At 52.8% G+C, this 17,267-nt stretch overlaps 8 protein-coding genes across 8 annotated transcripts; 4 read left to right on the plus strand and 4 right to left on the minus strand.

The window, feature by feature from the left end:
• Positions 1 to 1,262: 1,262 nt before the first annotated feature.
• On the plus strand, positions 1,263 to 2,084 carry PpBr36_04188 (uncharacterized protein; the record flags this gene model as incomplete). The annotated part of the gene is made up of 2 exons (XM_029891352.1): positions 1,263 to 1,709; positions 1,833 to 2,084. 2 exons carry the CDS (start codon positions 1,263 to 1,265, stop codon positions 2,082 to 2,084), a joined length of 699 nt encoding a protein of 232 aa, XP_029750272.1.
• A 687-nt stretch (positions 2,085 to 2,771) lies between these two features.
• Positions 2,772 to 4,745, minus strand: PpBr36_04189 (uncharacterized protein; the record flags this gene model as incomplete). The annotated part of the gene is made up of 1 exon (XM_029891353.1): positions 2,772 to 4,745. One exon carries the CDS (start codon positions 4,743 to 4,745, stop codon positions 2,772 to 2,774), a length of 1,974 nt encoding a protein of 657 aa, XP_029750271.1.
• A 2,560-nt stretch (positions 4,746 to 7,305) lies between these two features.
• On the plus strand, positions 7,306 to 12,170 carry PpBr36_04190 (uncharacterized protein; the record flags this gene model as incomplete). Its single annotated transcript, XM_029891354.1, has 2 exons — positions 7,306 to 8,533; positions 10,378 to 12,170. The coding sequence occupies 2 exons, from the start codon at positions 7,306 to 7,308 to the stop codon at positions 12,168 to 12,170; spliced, it is 3,021 nt and encodes a 1,006-aa protein (XP_029749316.1).
• PpBr36_04191 (uncharacterized protein) lies at positions 10,550 to 12,200 on the minus strand (the record flags this gene model as incomplete). Its single annotated transcript, XM_029891355.1, is given in 4 exon segments — positions 10,550 to 10,751; positions 11,289 to 11,912; positions 11,928 to 12,023; positions 12,184 to 12,200. 4 exon segments carry the CDS (start codon positions 12,198 to 12,200, stop codon positions 10,550 to 10,552), a joined length of 939 nt encoding a protein of 312 aa, XP_029749317.1.
• Positions 12,201 to 12,233: 33 nt separating this feature from the next.
• PpBr36_04192 (uncharacterized protein) lies at positions 12,234 to 13,180 on the minus strand (the record flags this gene model as incomplete). The annotated part of the gene is made up of 2 exons (XM_029891356.1): positions 12,234 to 13,033; positions 13,123 to 13,180. The coding sequence occupies 2 exons, from the start codon at positions 13,178 to 13,180 to the stop codon at positions 12,234 to 12,236; spliced, it is 858 nt and encodes a 285-aa protein (XP_029750355.1).
• A 1,571-nt stretch (positions 13,181 to 14,751) lies between these two features.
• Positions 14,752 to 16,343, plus strand: PpBr36_04193 (uncharacterized protein; the record flags this gene model as incomplete). Its single annotated transcript, XM_029891357.1, has 5 exons — positions 14,752 to 14,895; positions 14,970 to 15,074; positions 15,190 to 15,380; positions 15,457 to 15,651; positions 15,830 to 16,343. 5 exons carry the CDS (start codon positions 14,752 to 14,754, stop codon positions 16,341 to 16,343), a joined length of 1,149 nt encoding a protein of 382 aa, XP_029749318.1.
• A 283-nt stretch (positions 16,344 to 16,626) lies between these two features.
• On the minus strand, positions 16,627 to 17,166 carry PpBr36_04194 (uncharacterized protein; the record flags this gene model as incomplete). Its single annotated transcript, XM_029891358.1, has 2 exons — positions 16,627 to 16,756; positions 16,877 to 17,166. The coding sequence occupies 2 exons, from the start codon at positions 17,164 to 17,166 to the stop codon at positions 16,627 to 16,629; spliced, it is 420 nt and encodes a 139-aa protein (XP_029750357.1).
• PpBr36_04195 (uncharacterized protein) lies at positions 16,730 to 17,109 on the plus strand (the record flags this gene model as incomplete). Its single annotated transcript, XM_029891359.1, has 2 exons — positions 16,730 to 16,785; positions 16,896 to 17,109. 2 exons carry the CDS (start codon positions 16,730 to 16,732, stop codon positions 17,107 to 17,109), a joined length of 270 nt encoding a protein of 89 aa, XP_029749321.1.
• Positions 17,167 to 17,267: the final 101 nt, after the last annotated feature.

Here is a 17,267-nt window from a genome sequence, read left to right on the forward strand (position 1 = left end):
CAAAAAAAATCCCCCCCAAAAATGCCCTGTCAACCGCCACGTTACTAGGCGCGTATCGTACCTACCTAATTCGAACGAGTCCCCCACAAAAACTTGCGAGAGCTTTTGAGCAAGTTTTCCGCTGCCTTAATTTCCCGCCAAGCACCGGCCTACCCTTGTTGATTTGCTTCTACTTTCTTACCCCACCTTCAGCTCACTCGACCCCTCATACCGCTTTGGTGACCTTGGTGAGCCGGGCAGGACGATGATTGGCTGCTCATCGTCTCTCTGTACACCACGAGCGCTAGGCTCCCCATGCCACGAACGGAAGCTAACATGGATTGTAATGCTTCCTTCTCGCCAACGTGCGGACTAATTGAGCACATTTTTTTTTTCTCTTTGCTGTTGAATGTTGCCTCAAGGGTTCAAGAAGCGTCGCTACCCGCCAAGGTAATGCTCGATTAGTACTGTTTCGTTTCCGTTTTTGTTCGTCGCCCTTTCTCCGTGACCTTTACTTGTTTATTGTAGCAAGCTTTGTTTAGCAGTTGTGTTTAGCTCAAGTCTGACGACAGCTCGGGAAAACACCGCATCTAGCTCCAAGGTCAATGTTTAACAAGTTCAATTACGAATTAGATGTTGCCAAACTCATCCTCGGCTCAACTAGCTAGCCAGAGACAGAGCTGCAAGGTTCAGGACGGCTTCACACCAATCTCGGCTGTCCGGCGCCAGAGACCAACCCAATTGTACGTGATATAGAGAGCATAACCTAAAGGAGTGGAAAGAAAACTTGCGCAAACGCGGCCAAGCCGGCTACAAGCCAGGGGCAGACCTTTCCGGCGATGTGGTATGGACGTAGCCACCGACAAGGATACTGGTTAGGTTAGGTGGTACCACAGCGTTCCTTTTCCCCTTGTTCTGGATCCCATGCCTTCCTCATGGGATTTTGAAGCTAAGGTAACTAATTCAAGTTGCCAATGTGGACCAGCATGTTGCTTAGGTGGCTGATAGATTTTTCAAGGTAGCAACATATGATGCGATCGATTGCCCAAGCACAAGGTCCTGAGCTTTAAATAGAGAGTTTTCCTCCAACTTTATCTAACCTTCTCCTCTTCACCCACCGCTCACCCCCAAACCAGATCACCTGCATCCAGCTCGTTTTCAGGCCTACAGCTCCAAAAGGGCATTGCTACACAGTATTGGGAAAACCGCAACCCCCAGCACACAAAGCCAATTACACCTGAACTCCCGCTGCCGACAACCTTCCACCCCACGCAGACAAAAAAATGGCGATCCTTCCCTTCCTCACCGTCCTCACCGCGGCCCTGCCGCTCGCGAGCGCCCACTTCGGTCTTGAATACCCATCGTGGCGCGCCAACACCCTGGCGGGCGACAATGAGAACTACAGCCAGTGGACCTACCCGTGCGCTGGAGTCCCCTCCAATGCGACCGGCAACAACGTGACCGACTGGCCGCTTGACGGCGGCTCGCTCGTCCTCGACCTGCACCACCCTTGGACCTATCTCTTTGTCAACCTGGGCGTCCAGATCAACGTCGGCTCGACCGTCTCCAACTTCAACTACTCGCTCTCGGGCCAGACATTTTGGAACGTGACGGGCAACGGCACCCTCTGCATCGAGAAGCTGCAGCTGCCCGATGGCTTCAAGCCCAAGGACGGCGACCGCGCCAGCATCCAGGTCGTCACCACCGACAGTGGCCCAGCTCTGTACAACGTGAGTTTATATTTCTTTTTTTTTGCTATTTGCTCTTGGGAATTTCGCCCATGTTGAGAAAAGAAAAACGTATAAAAATAATATATACCAAAACAAAAACCTGACATCAACACACCCTTCTAGTGCGCCGACATCACCTTCAGGGCCAACGCTACCAGGCTTTCGGGTGACAGGTGCAAGAGCTCCAACAACGTCAAGGCCTACCAGGTCCAGTCCGGCCCCGCGAGCAGCAGCAACGGCAGCGGTGGCAGCAGCACCACCACCCCAGGCCAGCCCAGCAGCACCGGCGGCGTCGCTGCAAATGGTGTCAGCACTCCGGTCCTGACTTCGGTGGTCGGCTTGGCTGTTTTCTTTGCTTACAGCATGGCCTTGTAATGGGAGACAGCACAAGTCGTCATGACAGTTATGATAAATACCGTTTGGGGGCCCACGTGTGTTGAGCTGTGCGACACATATATAGCAGTTGGCGCTTTAATTTAATTTAGAGAGCACAGCTCTCTTTCACATTGACTAACTGGTCTTGTTTTTGCATTGTAAATAGCGAAGCTTTCAGGGACGGGTAGGGACGCGTGTACACCAAAATAAGAACTGCTTTTACTTCCATCTTCACAATAGGAAACAGTGGGAGACAGCTGAAAACCAGACAAGTTGGAGTGATGCAAGGGGTGTACTATTATGCTTAGTGCGTACAGGTTGGGTGTGGCGAGTATAATGATATGTATGGTGTGATGTGTATATGCGATGAGAGAGAAGCGCGTATTTGAAGCAGAGAAACAACAGCAGAAGAAATCTTGAAATTCAGTCCATCCCAAAGCCAAGGATGGTTAAGAGAAAGGCTTTGAACGCCCCCAAAAAAATCCAGAGTACATACGTCGCCTGCGAAAACAATCGCCCGCCTGTAGCAAATAGGTATATGCGAAAAAAAAGACAAGAAAAGCATAGAAAACAGTAGCAATGAACCACCCCTTCGGGCTTCAGATGCAAGTTAAGCAAAAAAAAAAAAAAAACACTTAAAAGCCATTTCCGTACCTCGTCTAAATGATCCATCACATGTTCAATGTCTCATTTGGAGCCAGCTTCGCTCCGTCGTTGTTGTTGCTCAGCGTATAGGTCTGCAATGAGCTTCCTCATTGTGATACGTTGCGCCGGGTTGGGAACCAGCATCTTGGCGACCAGGAGCTCCACAATATCGTCAGTGTTCAGCCGCTCCTTCGCCTCATTGACCTCGCCTAGCCAGCACTGCATCTTTGCCACCGCATTCATTGGCTGTTGGTGTTGTGATTGTTGCATGGATGGACCTCTGCCTACTTGGGCTGGAAGGATTTGACGCGCACCCTGGGGTCTGTTGAGGTCGGCAATCTGCCAATGTAGAGGTCTCTGATTGGGCCTGGCACTCCCGCGAGAATCAGGCAGAGGAAGTTTCTTAAGAGCGTACAGCATGGTGACGCCAAGAGCCCATACATCACCTGCCGGACCACGAAGCTTCTGTCCCAGGAACTCGGGTGGAACGTAATAGGGCGTACCAGCTGCGCTGCCCGGCTTCTGTGTTGGTGTTGACAGTCCCATGTCGATGAGCACAGCTCCTCTTTCTCGGGAGTACAGTATGTTTGCTGGTTTGACATCATTGTGGGTGCAGTTTCGAGAGTGCATGTAATGAAGCGCCCGACCAATATCAATCAAAATCTGGCGGGCATCCTCGCGGGTACCCACAAAGAAATCGTTGTTCAATCCACGCCATTTGCCCTTCTGCTGTAAATCAGGAGCTGGAACGTGCTCCATGTACAATGAAAGGAATCGCGCGTCGCCGCCGTACAGCTTGGGAATCTTTGGATGATGCAGGGGTACATGGGCTTGAAACTCGCGCTGCCATATGTCCGCCTGTCGAATCAGAGTCCTCTCGTTGTCTTCTGGCCGTACCTGTCCGTTCGGTGTCGGTGGCGGACGGGTACTGAGCACTTTCACCGTGATGACTGAATCTCCTGGGACATCTGGATGATCGCCGACGACGCCCCTAAAGACGCTAGAAAGCGCTGTCGATGCGATGGGATCCAGTTTGGTTATTCGATACGTATCCAACTCGCAGCCGCCAGGAATGTCGACTGTGTCACCCTTCTCTATATCCAGCAATGGGTGGCCGTTGAAAGCAATCAGCTCTTGTTTGCTTGGAGCAGCGGGAAGCGGAAAGACGAGTTTATCGGCCTTGGGTGGGAGGAATTCGATAACTCCGTCCTGGTTCTTTGTTGGTGTCGGGTTGGCGCGAATGCGCCTGGCTTCTGGCCCAAGCGGTGTCTCTTCGTCCTCGTTCAGGGATCGCTTGCCAGAAGAGTTGAGCATCTCGCCCAGCGATGATCCGGACGATGACAACGACCGGAGACGAAGAGTAGCGGGCCTCTTCTCGAGTATCCTGAAGTCCAACACATCAACATCTTCGACCCCGATTCTCCAAGATCCTGGGGGCAGAGCTTTGACGTCGCCGGGCAAGACGAGGTACTCTACGCCTGGACTAGCAGGTGGAAGCTGCGACACCCGTGTCAATGAAATGGGAATATCGGACTTGTTGCGGAGAATCTGATTATCGCTGCGCGGGTCGTAATAGAGTTCACACCATAGCGTAGGCGCGGATGCTTCAACTCCTTGTTGGCCACCGAACACGCCTGGGCTACTGCCCGGGATCCTGACAGAAAATTTGATATCCTTGGACGTTTGAGTGACGGCCATGACCCTGTGCTGGGGTTTGTCAACACCCTCGGGCGATGCGACTTCGGCGTGAAGCGCAAGCCATTCGCAGTTGTCCAAATTTGCGGGTGATACCGACCGAGCTCTGAGCGGGCGCACAAGAGTTCGTATGTCCTTGTCCGGTGGTACTACCAACTCGTCAAGGTGTACTAGGCTGGAGTCTTGAGAACGGAAGGATTCCCGTCGCACTCTCATGCTTTCCATGCGCGCATCGAACTCCGACTGCGAGAAAGGCTCCGTCTTCTCGGTGAAGGATTGTGTCGGGTCGGATACGCCGGCCGGGTCCCCACCAGCCGCCATGGCTTCCAGCGGCCGCGAGCGGAAGCTGGCCAAGCCCCGCCGCCGTTTAAGGCCCCTCAGAAAACGACGAGCAAGCCCCGCACACTGCTTGAGGACGGGCAAAGGGTCGGATGCTTGGACAAAGAAAGGTGTAATACAAAGCAAATCCTGGACTGTGAGTGGCGACAGTGCGACTGTGACCGACGGGGTCCAACCGTTGTGGACGAACGAAAACCAAGGGACACAGCCGATGGATGACTCGACTCGTACCTGCGCGGTATGACGGCTAAATATCGCCAACAAGAAATCAACCACACCAACTTCTCTTGTCACAGATCCAGCAAGTAGCTTTCAGCGGTATGGAGGAGGTAAGTCTGTGTAGTGAAATGGAATGAAGTTGTGCGTGGACCGAACAAAGTGGCATGCAAAAACGAGACGGATTCCAAATGCAATCAGTGAGTGCGATGTGCGGGCCATCCAGTATAGAGTAGAGCGAAATTATGCGAAACAAGGTTTGTGCAGACTGGGGGGAAAAGCGACGCTGGCCAACTATTAAAACGACACAAACTCAGGGGAAATAACAGCCTTTGGTGCGATCTAAATTGGCCTGCAGATGACAAAATGCCAAAGGAAACACGAGGAACAAATGGCCGATATGGAACAAATGCGCTTCCCGAGACCACTGTCAGGACTCCCCCGCGTGCTCAGATGGTCATGGTCCAAATTGCGAAGGGAAATGGACAAGAACAGGGAAGATGGGAGAAACAGTCAGATGCGATAGCAATTCGAGAATTAGAGAGAGGGCTGCTGACGAGGGGGTAGGGGGGAGGGCTCCAGCAGGCGGCAGCGCTTTGCACAAAACTCAGCCTCACCAGGCCCAGTCCTACTCCCAGGGCAGAGTCATGGCTGAGTAGTGTGGGTGGCCGTTGTATGCAGGTGCCATCGGCCGTCAAGTCCTTCGGTCCAATGAAGCTGCGCCACTAACGGAGAAACTGGGGCCACCCGACTGGCTTTGACACTCGACCGGGGTTTCGGGAGGAAGCCGCATCTCGCGTGCCTCCTTCTCAAGTCCAGTTTTCAGCAATTGCTACAATTGCAGACGATTTTTGTACGATGGATGGCAGTTCGTGCTAGGAGTGTCAATCGAAAATCGACGTCATTGACTGAGTCCCAGTCAGACATATCCAGAGATAATAAGCGAGCGCATGGCGCGGGTGTTCAGGTGAGCATAGAAACAAGCATCAGGTGCCTTGTAAGGTGCCTTGAAGGGGAGAAGAGGTGGTCGACATGACAATTCGTAATCAAGTTGAGCAGAATCAACGGGTGGGAGAGATGTGGCTGACCAAATTTACTGTGGCTTGGGCGAGAAGAGCTTCACCAGCTGATACCAGCTGTCGGGAATGCTATGTAAGCGAACTAAACCGGAGCGGAAGAACATTTCGGCCTCTCAGCCCCACCACAATATGGAGCCTGGTTGCCTGACTGCATTCTTGCTTGGAGCCCTGAATAGTTAGGCATCAATTTGAATCTCGTCGTGTTAGTAAGGCAATCTGTCAGTACTGACTCCTGCCAACAGTCGAACAAAGCAGTCACAACAAACGTAACCAGGCATGGAAGAAATTTCCAAGGCAAAAAGAACAAAATATCGCCCATCCGTCAAAAGGCACCTGCGGTTTTTCCAGGAATTTTGATGCATTAAAAAAAAACATTGAGCCTAGATGTCCACATAGACGTAATTCCTTTCGGGTTCATCAACTACTAGAGAATTCTTTTGTCTTCTTTGGAGCAGGGCAAATGGATGCATAATTACTGCCCAGTGGTGTTGGACACAATTGATGATGCCACACAGTAATATCGCCCGCCGCAACGGCAACCAAGGATAGCCAATGCGCGACAACGCATCGAACAAAAAAGACCAAAATCCACCGGTGGCCCTGGCAATCCTCGTGTGATGAGTGCAGCGATTAGTGATTGGCTGTGCTTTCCGTAGTGGGTGGCCTGAAAGGGTATTTGGGCTGGGTCTGCCTAGCGTGGACCAATCGTTGTCGCTGACGCTAAGCCATGTTCGGCCTAGTCCGTTGCTAGACGAAAATTCCGCATTGTGCGGGTGGGTGAAACCGTCAGCTTATCCCTGCTTCCAGTCTTCTTGGCTGGGCTGGGGGCGAAATTGGGTATCTCGACCGCCGCCCACCTTTGGACATCACGCATCCCTGGGCGAGTTTTCATTACCACCGTCACTTCCCATCATCTTTCATACACTCCGCAGCTTCAGCCTTGTCATCCACCTTGGAACGCCCTCTCCCAGAAGTTCTTGGTGAAGAAAAACTTAATTCACTGTATTTTTCTTTGCAACCGAAAACATGTACTCAAAGACTCGCTTCACCTAAATGGACTGCTGGGCCCTGTCAAGACCTAGACCGTTACGATTAACGACCGCCAACGCCCTCTGCAACCTCCACCTCGCACCGAAAGAGACCCAATTCGCTCGCTCCCGCTCAGTCTCTCCTACGTTTACGCAGTTCCCTGTGTCAACAAAGGCCCGACGCCCAGAAACATACCATACTCAATCCCTTGTAATAGCATGGACGATCCGGGTTTAAGATGGCCTTATTGGAAGTTTGGGTACAAGAGAGATGATCTCTTCACCAAGCTGCACGACCAGTACAACACCACAGTGCAATACATATCCGACCCGGTTGCCTTCCAGCACGATGTTTTCGAAATCTCCCACGAAGCATCCACTGCCGATGAATTCCACCAGCTCATGGCCGCACGCAAGGAGCACCGTCTCAACGAGCTCAACAGGTCGCTAGAGTCAGCATCTTTTGAGATTATCGCCAACCCAGCTCTCATTGGAACCGAACAGTGGCAGCATGCTGTACAGCTCTTCCGTACGAGGAGTCTCGATTCGCTTGTTCGCTACTTCGCATCCTATCTACCTGAAGATCACCCATGGCACCACTCAGACATCTCTTCTGCATCGTCGCTCTCGGGGGATTCTGAGATCGTCGACGACGAATCAACATCCCACTCAGAGAACACGATGTTCTTCGATGAGGATCTTGACTCGAAATTGGAATCCTATGAGGACCCCTTCGAAGCCGACGAACAAAAGCAGATTGGATGTATCTCTGAACCGACCGACGCGTCTACAAATGCGATTGCTGCTGGACGAACAGATGAATACCCCTTCGAATTTGTTCTTACTCCTTCTCGCACGCTCTCTTTCTCTGATTCCGAACCTGATCTGTTTCACCTCAAGGACTCGTGCCCATCACTGCACGACGATGACGCCTCACAAACGTCTGCATCGAGTGTGTCTGACATTTCGGAAACTCAGCACCAGAAAGAGCTTCTCGCAGAGCAGGACATTGAGATCGTCAAGCATCCCGCAGAATACTTCTCAGAACCGCAAAGCCTGTCAAAGGATGATGGGTTGGAAGAATCTGAGACACCGACCCCAAAGCCCAGAGCTGATTCCGGCGAGTGCTTTTTCATGAAGCCGAAGCCAACCTCATTGTCAGCGTCGGCACGAATCCCAGGTCGACGCGACACCTCTCCCTTCCGAAATCACCTATCTCATGCCGCAACAGCATCGCTTGGGCATTCCGCATCAGTAACAGTCACCGTTGCAAGTCGTCGGCAAATGGAACAACAGTACAGCCAGACACAATCACCATCACCGGCTCGGTCGCGCCGTCGCGATCACAGCCCTGTTGGTAAGGGTAGGAGCCACAGTGCTGCAGTCACTAGTGGTAGAGTGCAAAAGCTCTCTGATTACACACGCTCACGAAACAGGGGTAGAAGAAGTGAACTTTTATAGCTTTTGGGGGTGTTGGACGATGAAGGATGTAGTCTGGTTTGGGTGTTGAGAGAGAATCTCGCGATGCTTGGCATCCGTACCTACCTATCGGGCGGCATCAAACCGCTGCCCACTGTACATAAGTCCCATATACCCCCTGCAATATGCCTTTTAACGTTCATTTCATATGCCATGACTTGCCGGGTCGTAAGTGCGATCAGGATTGTAGCGTACATGTTTTGCTTCAGCTATGTCGTTCTGCATTCATCCTGGGTGGGTGAGTATGTGCGTTGGCGCGTGATCAATATACTAACACCTTGGATGGGCCTCACTGCCCTTGCGTTCAATAGGCAACTTCGGTATAGTTAATCGGCGGCCCCTGCGAAGCATGTGTGTACTCTATCACTTACCCACACTAGTCCGTTCCTGCTTGCACACACGAATCACGGGTTTCGAGCCAACAGCTAGGCTTGGCTGGCCTCATAGAGTGACCTACTGTCGCGGTTTGCCGTGGTCTACCCAGCATTTTATTTTACAATTGGTCAGGAATTTGTGTTCAGGCCATTTACACTACCTTTTTCGCTTTGTCACATCGCTTGGTAGTCCAAGCCGACTGTTTTGATATGATCCTCCAGGGATTTGCAGCTGCCAAGTGGCCAATTATGCTTCGACATCATGAATTAACGCCAGGATGTGTCTGCGTTTATGAAGCAATCCCGGCGAATAGTTTTCGATAGATTTACGTGCCATGCGCCTTCTTGCCGGCGCGGCTCCTGACGCTCATTGCTATTTACTATGGGGAAAGAATCTCTTCCTGAGAGCGTTTTTGAGGATATACACAAGTTGCTTTGCATAGATGGTACTAATGACACCAAATGAGGTATTGATTAATGTGCTTAGATACTGCAATAATACGATTGTCAGCCCGAGATATGAATAGATTTTCGCCACACAATCTGAACTTGGGAGAAAGATCTCTTGCTGTTGAGGTCTCTAGCACAGATAGTAACGTTCAGGATAAGGCCTTTTACCAGACTGGCCAAGCTGGGCTACCACCGCGACAACTGATAAATCATAGTAACGAGTAAAGCCAGCGCACAAAGTGCCCGCTGCGTATTCAGTCAAATAGAGCGGTATGTGTGGTATTGAACATGACCAGGGTATAGATATGACGCGATGCAACAGTGTCGGACATTTTTATGCATCACTGCCTTGATTGCCAGTCCCATCAGCCCCGACCTGATTGGCCGGCAAATGCCCCCTGTTATACCCCCTGTTAAGGCCCTACGAGGCCTGGAATCACCAAATCCAAGTTTTTGTCTTGTTTTTTTTTTAATTGCACAACCAGAACCCACGATGAAACGGTACTTGGGTTGGGTCGTTTTTCCATTGGGTCTTCGGCTCCGTATTGGTCCTAGTCTGGGGTTTTGCTGTGATGCAGATGAGTGATCGAGATCTGCGATGTTTTGCGTGGGAGAAATCAGGGGGAAGGAAGATTGGGTTGTTTGTTGTCCTCTTGTCCCTGTTTTTACTTTCATTTTCCCTTGGACTTTGATCAAATACGAGTCTGTGAAATGGTGATATGAAAGAGTGATGCTTCGATTTCTTCTGGGTATACTGGTGCCAGTTGCGACGGCAGCTGCTGAGGCGTTGAGTTGCACCACTGACAGCTGCCTTAGTGGTAAGCCTCCTCCGTGCACCCTCCCGGTCGACCTTTGTGCGATTGTCAATTGCTGACACCAACGTACTACGCTGCGGCCACAGCTGTTGCTAAAGTTGAGGCCACAGCTTCGACGAGACGCAATGGAACGTCAGATTGTGCCTCGTTCTTTCGGGGCACTATAACCCCAGCGACAAGGTTCGTTTCTTCCCCCCTCAACCTTAATCCCGCCAGGGCGGTGGGCGCATCGAGTCAGTCAAGGCGGGCGGCGTCTGACCATGGAACAACCAGGACGGAATTCCACACCGTCACCGTCAGCATCACCTCGACAGTGACGAGGAACACGACATCGACCATCGCCACTCAAACAGTGACCAAGGACGCGGCGTTTCTGGAAAGTGCATCCAGAGATGAGCCGTGGAAGGTTTGGGCGTCGGAGCACGAAGCGGTGGACAGGCTGCGAAAGCGCCAGTCCATGTCAACGACGGCAGAATTTCCGACAAAGACGCCCGCATATGCATCGCAGTGCTCGGACTCGGACGCGTACAGGTCGGCCTGCTCGTGCCTTGGTGTGAACTCGACCGCTGTGACCGCCGACACGCCGACGGCGACGTCGACTGTGGTTATCACGGCATTTAAGACTCAAACCAAAGTTTCCAGTCATTTTGACAATGCCACAACAACAAGGTTTGCCAGGTTGAATGCGACAACCGTCTCGAATAATGCAACTACGGATGGCAGCTCGAGGCTTTTCAGCTCGACTTCGAAGCTCAATTCTCAGGCTAGTGGTAGCCCAACATTCGAGCGCAATGTTGCCGCGTTTGCAACTGGACTGAGCCAAGCAAATGGCACCATTGTTGCCAGTAGGAATGGAACATTGGTAGGATCGAGCCAAACGGACGCTGCCACTGCTGTGAAGGTCAGCAGCCTGACGAGCAGCGCTGTCCTGCCCAAAGGCACAGGTTCTAAGGCCCCTCACGCGATTGAAGATGGCATTCCCACAACCAAGGCTGTCCGTGTTCCTTTTCCAATGTATAACAGCACCGGGTTGAGCGCGTCAAATTCATCACTGGGAGTCTCGGGCTTGAACTCGACAGCGAACAATGTTCGCAACAAAACTAGCCCAAACAACGGCACATGGCCAGCAAGATTGCCTTTTGGATCCTTGCCGACCAGCGCGAGGTTCGGCTCCAACAACACCGCATTGAACATGACGCATTTTGACGTCAACGCCACCAGAGCCAACGCCAAGGCGACATCTGTCAGGGCACCATTTGCGTTTCTCAACGCTACCGGAACATCAAGCGCGCGGCTCTCAAACACGACCGACCCGGCACGGTGGCGAAACAACACCATCCCGCGCTTCACCAACACTTCAACGTCAACGACGGCCACCATTGACAAAACCTGCGGCGAAACCTCGACGCCGTTTGCGATCAAGGTGGCCCAGGACGGAGGCACCATCAATGATTGGTTCCTGCGACTCTCTGGCAACTCGATCCTCTTCACCAGCCAGTCCTCTCGGTCCTCTCGGTTTGCAGTCGGGGGCTCGGGCAGGCTGTGCGCCGTCGGGGCCAAAGGACCTCTGGACAATGCCATAGTGGCGGTGGTGGAGAACAAGACCGGCATGGCGACGAGCCCCCTCTGGTTCGTCGACGGCGGCCTGGTGGCCAACCTCACCGCCCGGGGATACGCTGAGCTGAACTGCACCAGCGGTGGGGGTACGCTGGCGTGTGCTTACAACGACATGAGGAACTGGCTTGGTTGCGGCCTGCAGCTGGGCCTTTCCAGCAGTGAAGGCGGGGATTTTGAGGGTATCAAATGCCAAGGAGTAAGCCTAATGACTAAAGAAGGTTGTGGTGCGGGTGGGAGAGGAAACTCGACCATGACGAGACTTCCGGGGACCCAGTCGAATGAGGCAGGTGTTGCGACGGCTTTGCCGATCACCGTGGGGCTGCCCACGACTTACTCTCAGATTAGGTAGCGGAGCCACTTACTTGTATTGGATATCCATTTCGTTCATGATTTGCTACCAGGTCTAAATTTTCTACCTGACAAAAGCACCACCACCACTTGCTCCAACCTGGTTCCCCGTCATCCACCCGCTCTCGGGCAAGCAGACAACGCCCACAATACCAGCGACCTCCTCCAAGTAACCCGGACGCCCTCCTATGCTCTTTGCCAAGTCCATCACCTCGGGGCTGTCGAAGTCGGGCCGGGCCTTGGCCAGCGGCGTCAGGGTGTTGAAGGGGCGGAGGGCCTCGCGCGGCTCGTCCGGCAGGCCAGAGTAGAGCCCCGTGTCCATGGGACCCGGCGAGACGGTGTTGACGGTGGCCCTCTCGGCCAGCTCGCGGGCCCAGACGCGCGTCATGGCCTCGAGGGCGCCCTTCGTGCCGGCGTAGGCGGTCTGCCACCACACGCCCCAGGTGGTGGTGGCGCTGGAGACGTTGACGATGCGGCCGGAGCGGTCGTGCGGCAGGTGCGGGATGGCCGCCTTGACGAGCAGCGCCGGCGCCCGGCAGTTGACGTCAAACGTCGTCTGGAACAGGTCCAGGTCCAGCTGCTCCAGGCCCTGCGCGTTCACGACGGCCGCGTTGTTGACGATGATGTCGATCTGGAACCGGCCCGTCGCCGCGTCGGTAAAGTGCGCCCTCGCGGCGTCGACGATCTTTTGCGCAGAGTCCACCCGGCTCAGGTCCGCGAGCACGGGCAGCGCCTTGACGCCGTACTCGGCCTCGAAGCGCCTGGCCAGGGCTTCGGCCTTGGGTGTGGATGCTTCCGTGGCGTAGTTGATCACCACGTTCGCGCCCCGGCTGGCGAAGTGCTCGGCTACGACGGCGCCGAAGCCTGGAAGGGGGGGGTTTTTTTTGTGGTGGGTTAGCGTCGATGGTTTGTAGCGGACGTGACAGATCTAGGTAGAATTTGAGGTGACGTACTGCGGGAGGCGCCGGTGATGATGGCAAGCTTGCCTTCGAAGACTCTGAAAGGTGGCATTGTGGATGGGGTTTTATTCAGCCTGTAGTGAGTGATGACTATGATAGAGTAGTATTTGCACAGTTGGTGCCTTGAGATGGCATGTGATAGGAGAATAATGAGCTGGGTAATAACTAATAACCTGCCCTCCACCACAAGGTCAAGACCCCCCTTTTCTATGGTTTTTCACCAGGCCCTCTCACTGAGCCGCGTCCCCCCCTTTTTTTGACAAACGACATCGGCAGCCGACGGATAGTCCCTTGTCCCTTGCGCGGGAGTTGTCGCATCTAGTCATGTCTTTTCGCACTACGGTGTGGACCACGGCACTGGGAAAATCTTCAGAGGGGGGGCCGTTGAATATTTCTGAGTGGTCCCGGCGTCTGTTCGCCGATCTCAATCCCAAGGATCCAATGACCGGGTACCGGCCCGGGGTGGGCACCCTTGAGCCAAGTCCACAAGTGCCACCTTTTTTTTTCGCAACATTTCCACAATGGAGTTTCAACCTGATAGTGTCCATCAAAGAAAAAAAAAAAAATCTTTGGCCAAGTTGTGAACTTGGAATTGTGGATAGGTGGGTTGGGTTGGAATGACTCGTGGATGGAAACAGTATGCGAAATGTATGTGCATAATATAATATCGTCTAACCAAAAGCCTCTAGGCCGGTTAGATTTTAACTCGTCTATCCTCGCTAACTGATTCTGGAATCTGAGTTAACATTATAGTCTAGATAAGAAACTCATGTGGATGGCTGTCATAAAACTCTCACAATAGTCTATTCTGATTAAGCAGCCGCCTTGCCGCGTCACTTCCCTGTCCCCATATATTACATTTACTATTACTTAATAGTATCAACATGCCTATACTCCATACTGTACCCTGCTGCATCAAGACCGAGTATTCACAATCGGGGAGGTATAAAACCCAGTGGAGGCTGCCGACTGTGTGGATACTAGGCAGGAGCAGCAAGCTCAACAAGGAACGGATCGTCACCTCGTTACGGACCCAAGATGGATCCGGTCCCGTTCCCACGGGAGGCCACAAAAGTCTAATACTTGTCGCATCGGGAAGCGGACAGGGGACGGGACATGGTGTTTTGCAGTGTTGCACAGCGAGAAAACCGTGTTGCAATTTCGCCAGAGGAAGATTATGAAAAAGACGGTCTAGATCAACTTGGAGATGTATTGATTTACATTCTAAGCCAGTAAGATGAGTAGAATTGCGGCATGACGATTGTTTCATGTTCGGTAGGCAAGTCAGGCGAATGAGCTTTTTTTTTTTCTCATGTCCACTGTGTACTAAGGGGGGGTTTTTTTTAGGGCCCAGCTTTCTTTACTCCAAGTACAAGCCTATACTGTACTATATCTGGGCTTGCAACCCCATTTTTAAGACTGGTTCTGGACCCTTTCTCTTTGGCCTTTTGATTTTGTTAATTTTGTTGTTTTTTCTTCTCTTTTCTCAGGGGAGGCTGGATATATCCAACGATCAGGTCCCATTTCCATCCAGCCTGTCTGCTTTTCTTCTCTAGGACACTGATGTGCACGGCAATTCTAGACCTTTTGAACACACTTTAACTGGCTGGTATTCAGGCAAAGATGGGTTCCGCAACGTCAAAGGAGATGGCGGCGGCGGTCTTGATACCGTTGCCGTTTGCTCTCATCAGCATGCTCCTCCGTTTCTGGATCAGATTACGCAAGAATACCTGGGGAACCGATGACTGGGCCATGGTAGCTACTGTTGTAAGTTTATATTCCTTTTTTGTTTTGGCAACTCTGTGTTTAACGGGTCATTCTTTGTTGCTGACGAGACATAGCCCGTCTGGCTGGTCACTACGATTTCGACCATAGGCATGGCCTGGAGTGGCGCCGGACAGCAAGACGACACCCTGACGCCCGAGCAGACGGTAAACACTCTTCGGGTGGGTACTCTTGAACCCTTTTGATTCTCTTGCAACGCCCATTTTTTCATCCGTATTCACAATTTTCTCAGCTGCCCTAACGGACATGACTTGTTGATACTGACGGCCTCCATAGTGGTTTTACGTCTTTCAAGAGTCATGGTGCTTTGTACTAGTCACTCTGAAGTGGTCCATCGGCTTCACCCTTCTCAGAATCGCCGGCGGTAAGCGTTGGGTGACGGTCCTAATCTATTCATGCCTGGTGCTGGTCACCATTTGCACCGGTGGCACCGGGATGTATCTCTTTTTCGGGTGTGATCCCGTCCAGTAAGTCTTTCTTGTTCCTCGTCCTGCCCTTGCCTGGATCTATTACTTTGTTGCTAAAAAGATCATCGTCCACCAGGAAAAACTGGCACGCGGAGCTTCCGGGCACCTGCCACCCGCGCGAGATCCAGACGGCGCTCTCCTTCCTCGTTGCGGCCGTCTCCATCTTGACCGACTGGGTCTTTGCCATCTTGCCAGCCGTGCTGATCTGGAAGCTCCAGATGCCGAGCCGCGTCAAGATGTCTGTCATTGGCCTTCTCGGGCTTGGTTTCTTGTCAGTACCACCCTGTTCAGCCCTTGAAACATGATGTTTTCTTTTTTTTTTTTTTTTTTTTTTTTTTACGTGTTGCCCGGAACTTGAATCGGAGGCAGCAAAAGAAAAAAAAGTTTATGACGAGACAAATGACTGACACTATTTTTTCTTTTCTTTCTCTTCATTCCAAACCCTCCAGCGCATCGATTGCCCCTATCGTCCGGCTACGGTACCTCCTCCTAATGAACGACGCAAACCGCCTGATCCAGAACCTGGGCATAATACTCGCCTGGGCCATCGCCGAGGTCGGCATCGGCCTGCTGGTCGCGAACCTGCCGGCCTGCCGGCCGCTGCTCGAGCGCGCGCTGTCCCGCCTCACCTCGTTCACCGGCTCCAAGGGCAAGACGCTGGGGCCGACGGCGGACCCCGAGACCGCAGGCAAGGCCAGCTACCTTGAGCTCGGGGAGCAGCTGGGTGGGCGCGGCGGCAGGAAAGGCAGCGGCAGGGCGGTCGGCACGGAGACGGGGACCTCAAACTACGGCGTCGAGACGCGCATCTACGGCAGGGACGACCTCCGCGGCGGGAGCATCGAGACCCTGGGGGCTGACGGGGACAGCATGAGGCGGATTGTGGCCAAGAGCAGCTCTGGGGCGATCAGGGTCCAGACAAAGTTTGGGGTTGAGGTTGAGAACGAAGGGAGGGGTGGGTTCTGAAGGGTTGACGACTTGTGTTTGTACGAGTTGACGTTTGGTGGGTTTTGGGGTGGGGGACGAGGTGAAGGCTTCTAATCTTGTAATAGAATTGAAAAGTTCATGTTGGATTACAGTGCTGAGATTTACCCAAAATGTGATTAAAAGTTTACAACCCTTGCTGGGCTGCTTAGTGTTACCGTTATTCGCCCAATAATGAAAGAAAATGCAAACCCAACCAGACTTTCTTTTTGTTTGTTTCTCGTAAAGACATCACTCTGCTGCCACCTTTTTTTGCTCCCATGCTTCACTCAGCGCACGGTAGCCAGTCCCCCTCCTGCTCAGTGGACCATGCTCCGGCGGCCAAAGAACCGAAAAAGACGCCGCCGAGGACCGATATGCAGTAACCAATGTTCATGGTCATGACGGCAAGCATGCTAAACGTGGAGAAGAAAAATGCGAGTTAGTGAGTCCATTGAGTCGGCAAAGCAAAACGAAGCGAAGGGCGGCGAAAAGAAAAAAAAAAAAAAGTTAGGGAGTTCGAAAGAAATACATACAGCAAATAACCCAGCGCAGCCACCAAAACGTCGTAGAGCGCCCTCTCCACCGTCGACAGCCAGGAAATGCCGCCCCTGCGGACTTGGTGGTGCTCCGTCGCCGCCGTCTTTGCGAGCGAGGCCGGTCGCCACCGCCTGCTCTCGACGACCGGCTTGAGCACCAGCATGATGCGGGTGAATGTGCCGAGGACGACGAGAAAGATGCAGGTCCCCACGTACTGGCCGGCGCCTAGCGGTCGCCACCCGGATAGGTATAGGGGAGTTGTTGTTGATGCCTGGAACACCATCATCTTGAAAAGAAAAGCAGGAAATGGATGCCGCCGTGATGGTGTGTTGCGTGTCCCTCTCGTGGAGATGTTGCTGTGGAACAAGATGAGCCCGAGGGGTTTTT

This window comes from Pyricularia pennisetigena, chromosome 6 (genome assembly GCF_004337985.1).
Source record: "Pyricularia pennisetigena strain Br36 chromosome 6, whole genome shotgun sequence".
Taxonomy (NCBI): domain Eukaryota; kingdom Fungi; phylum Ascomycota; class Sordariomycetes; order Magnaporthales; family Pyriculariaceae; genus Pyricularia; species Pyricularia pennisetigena.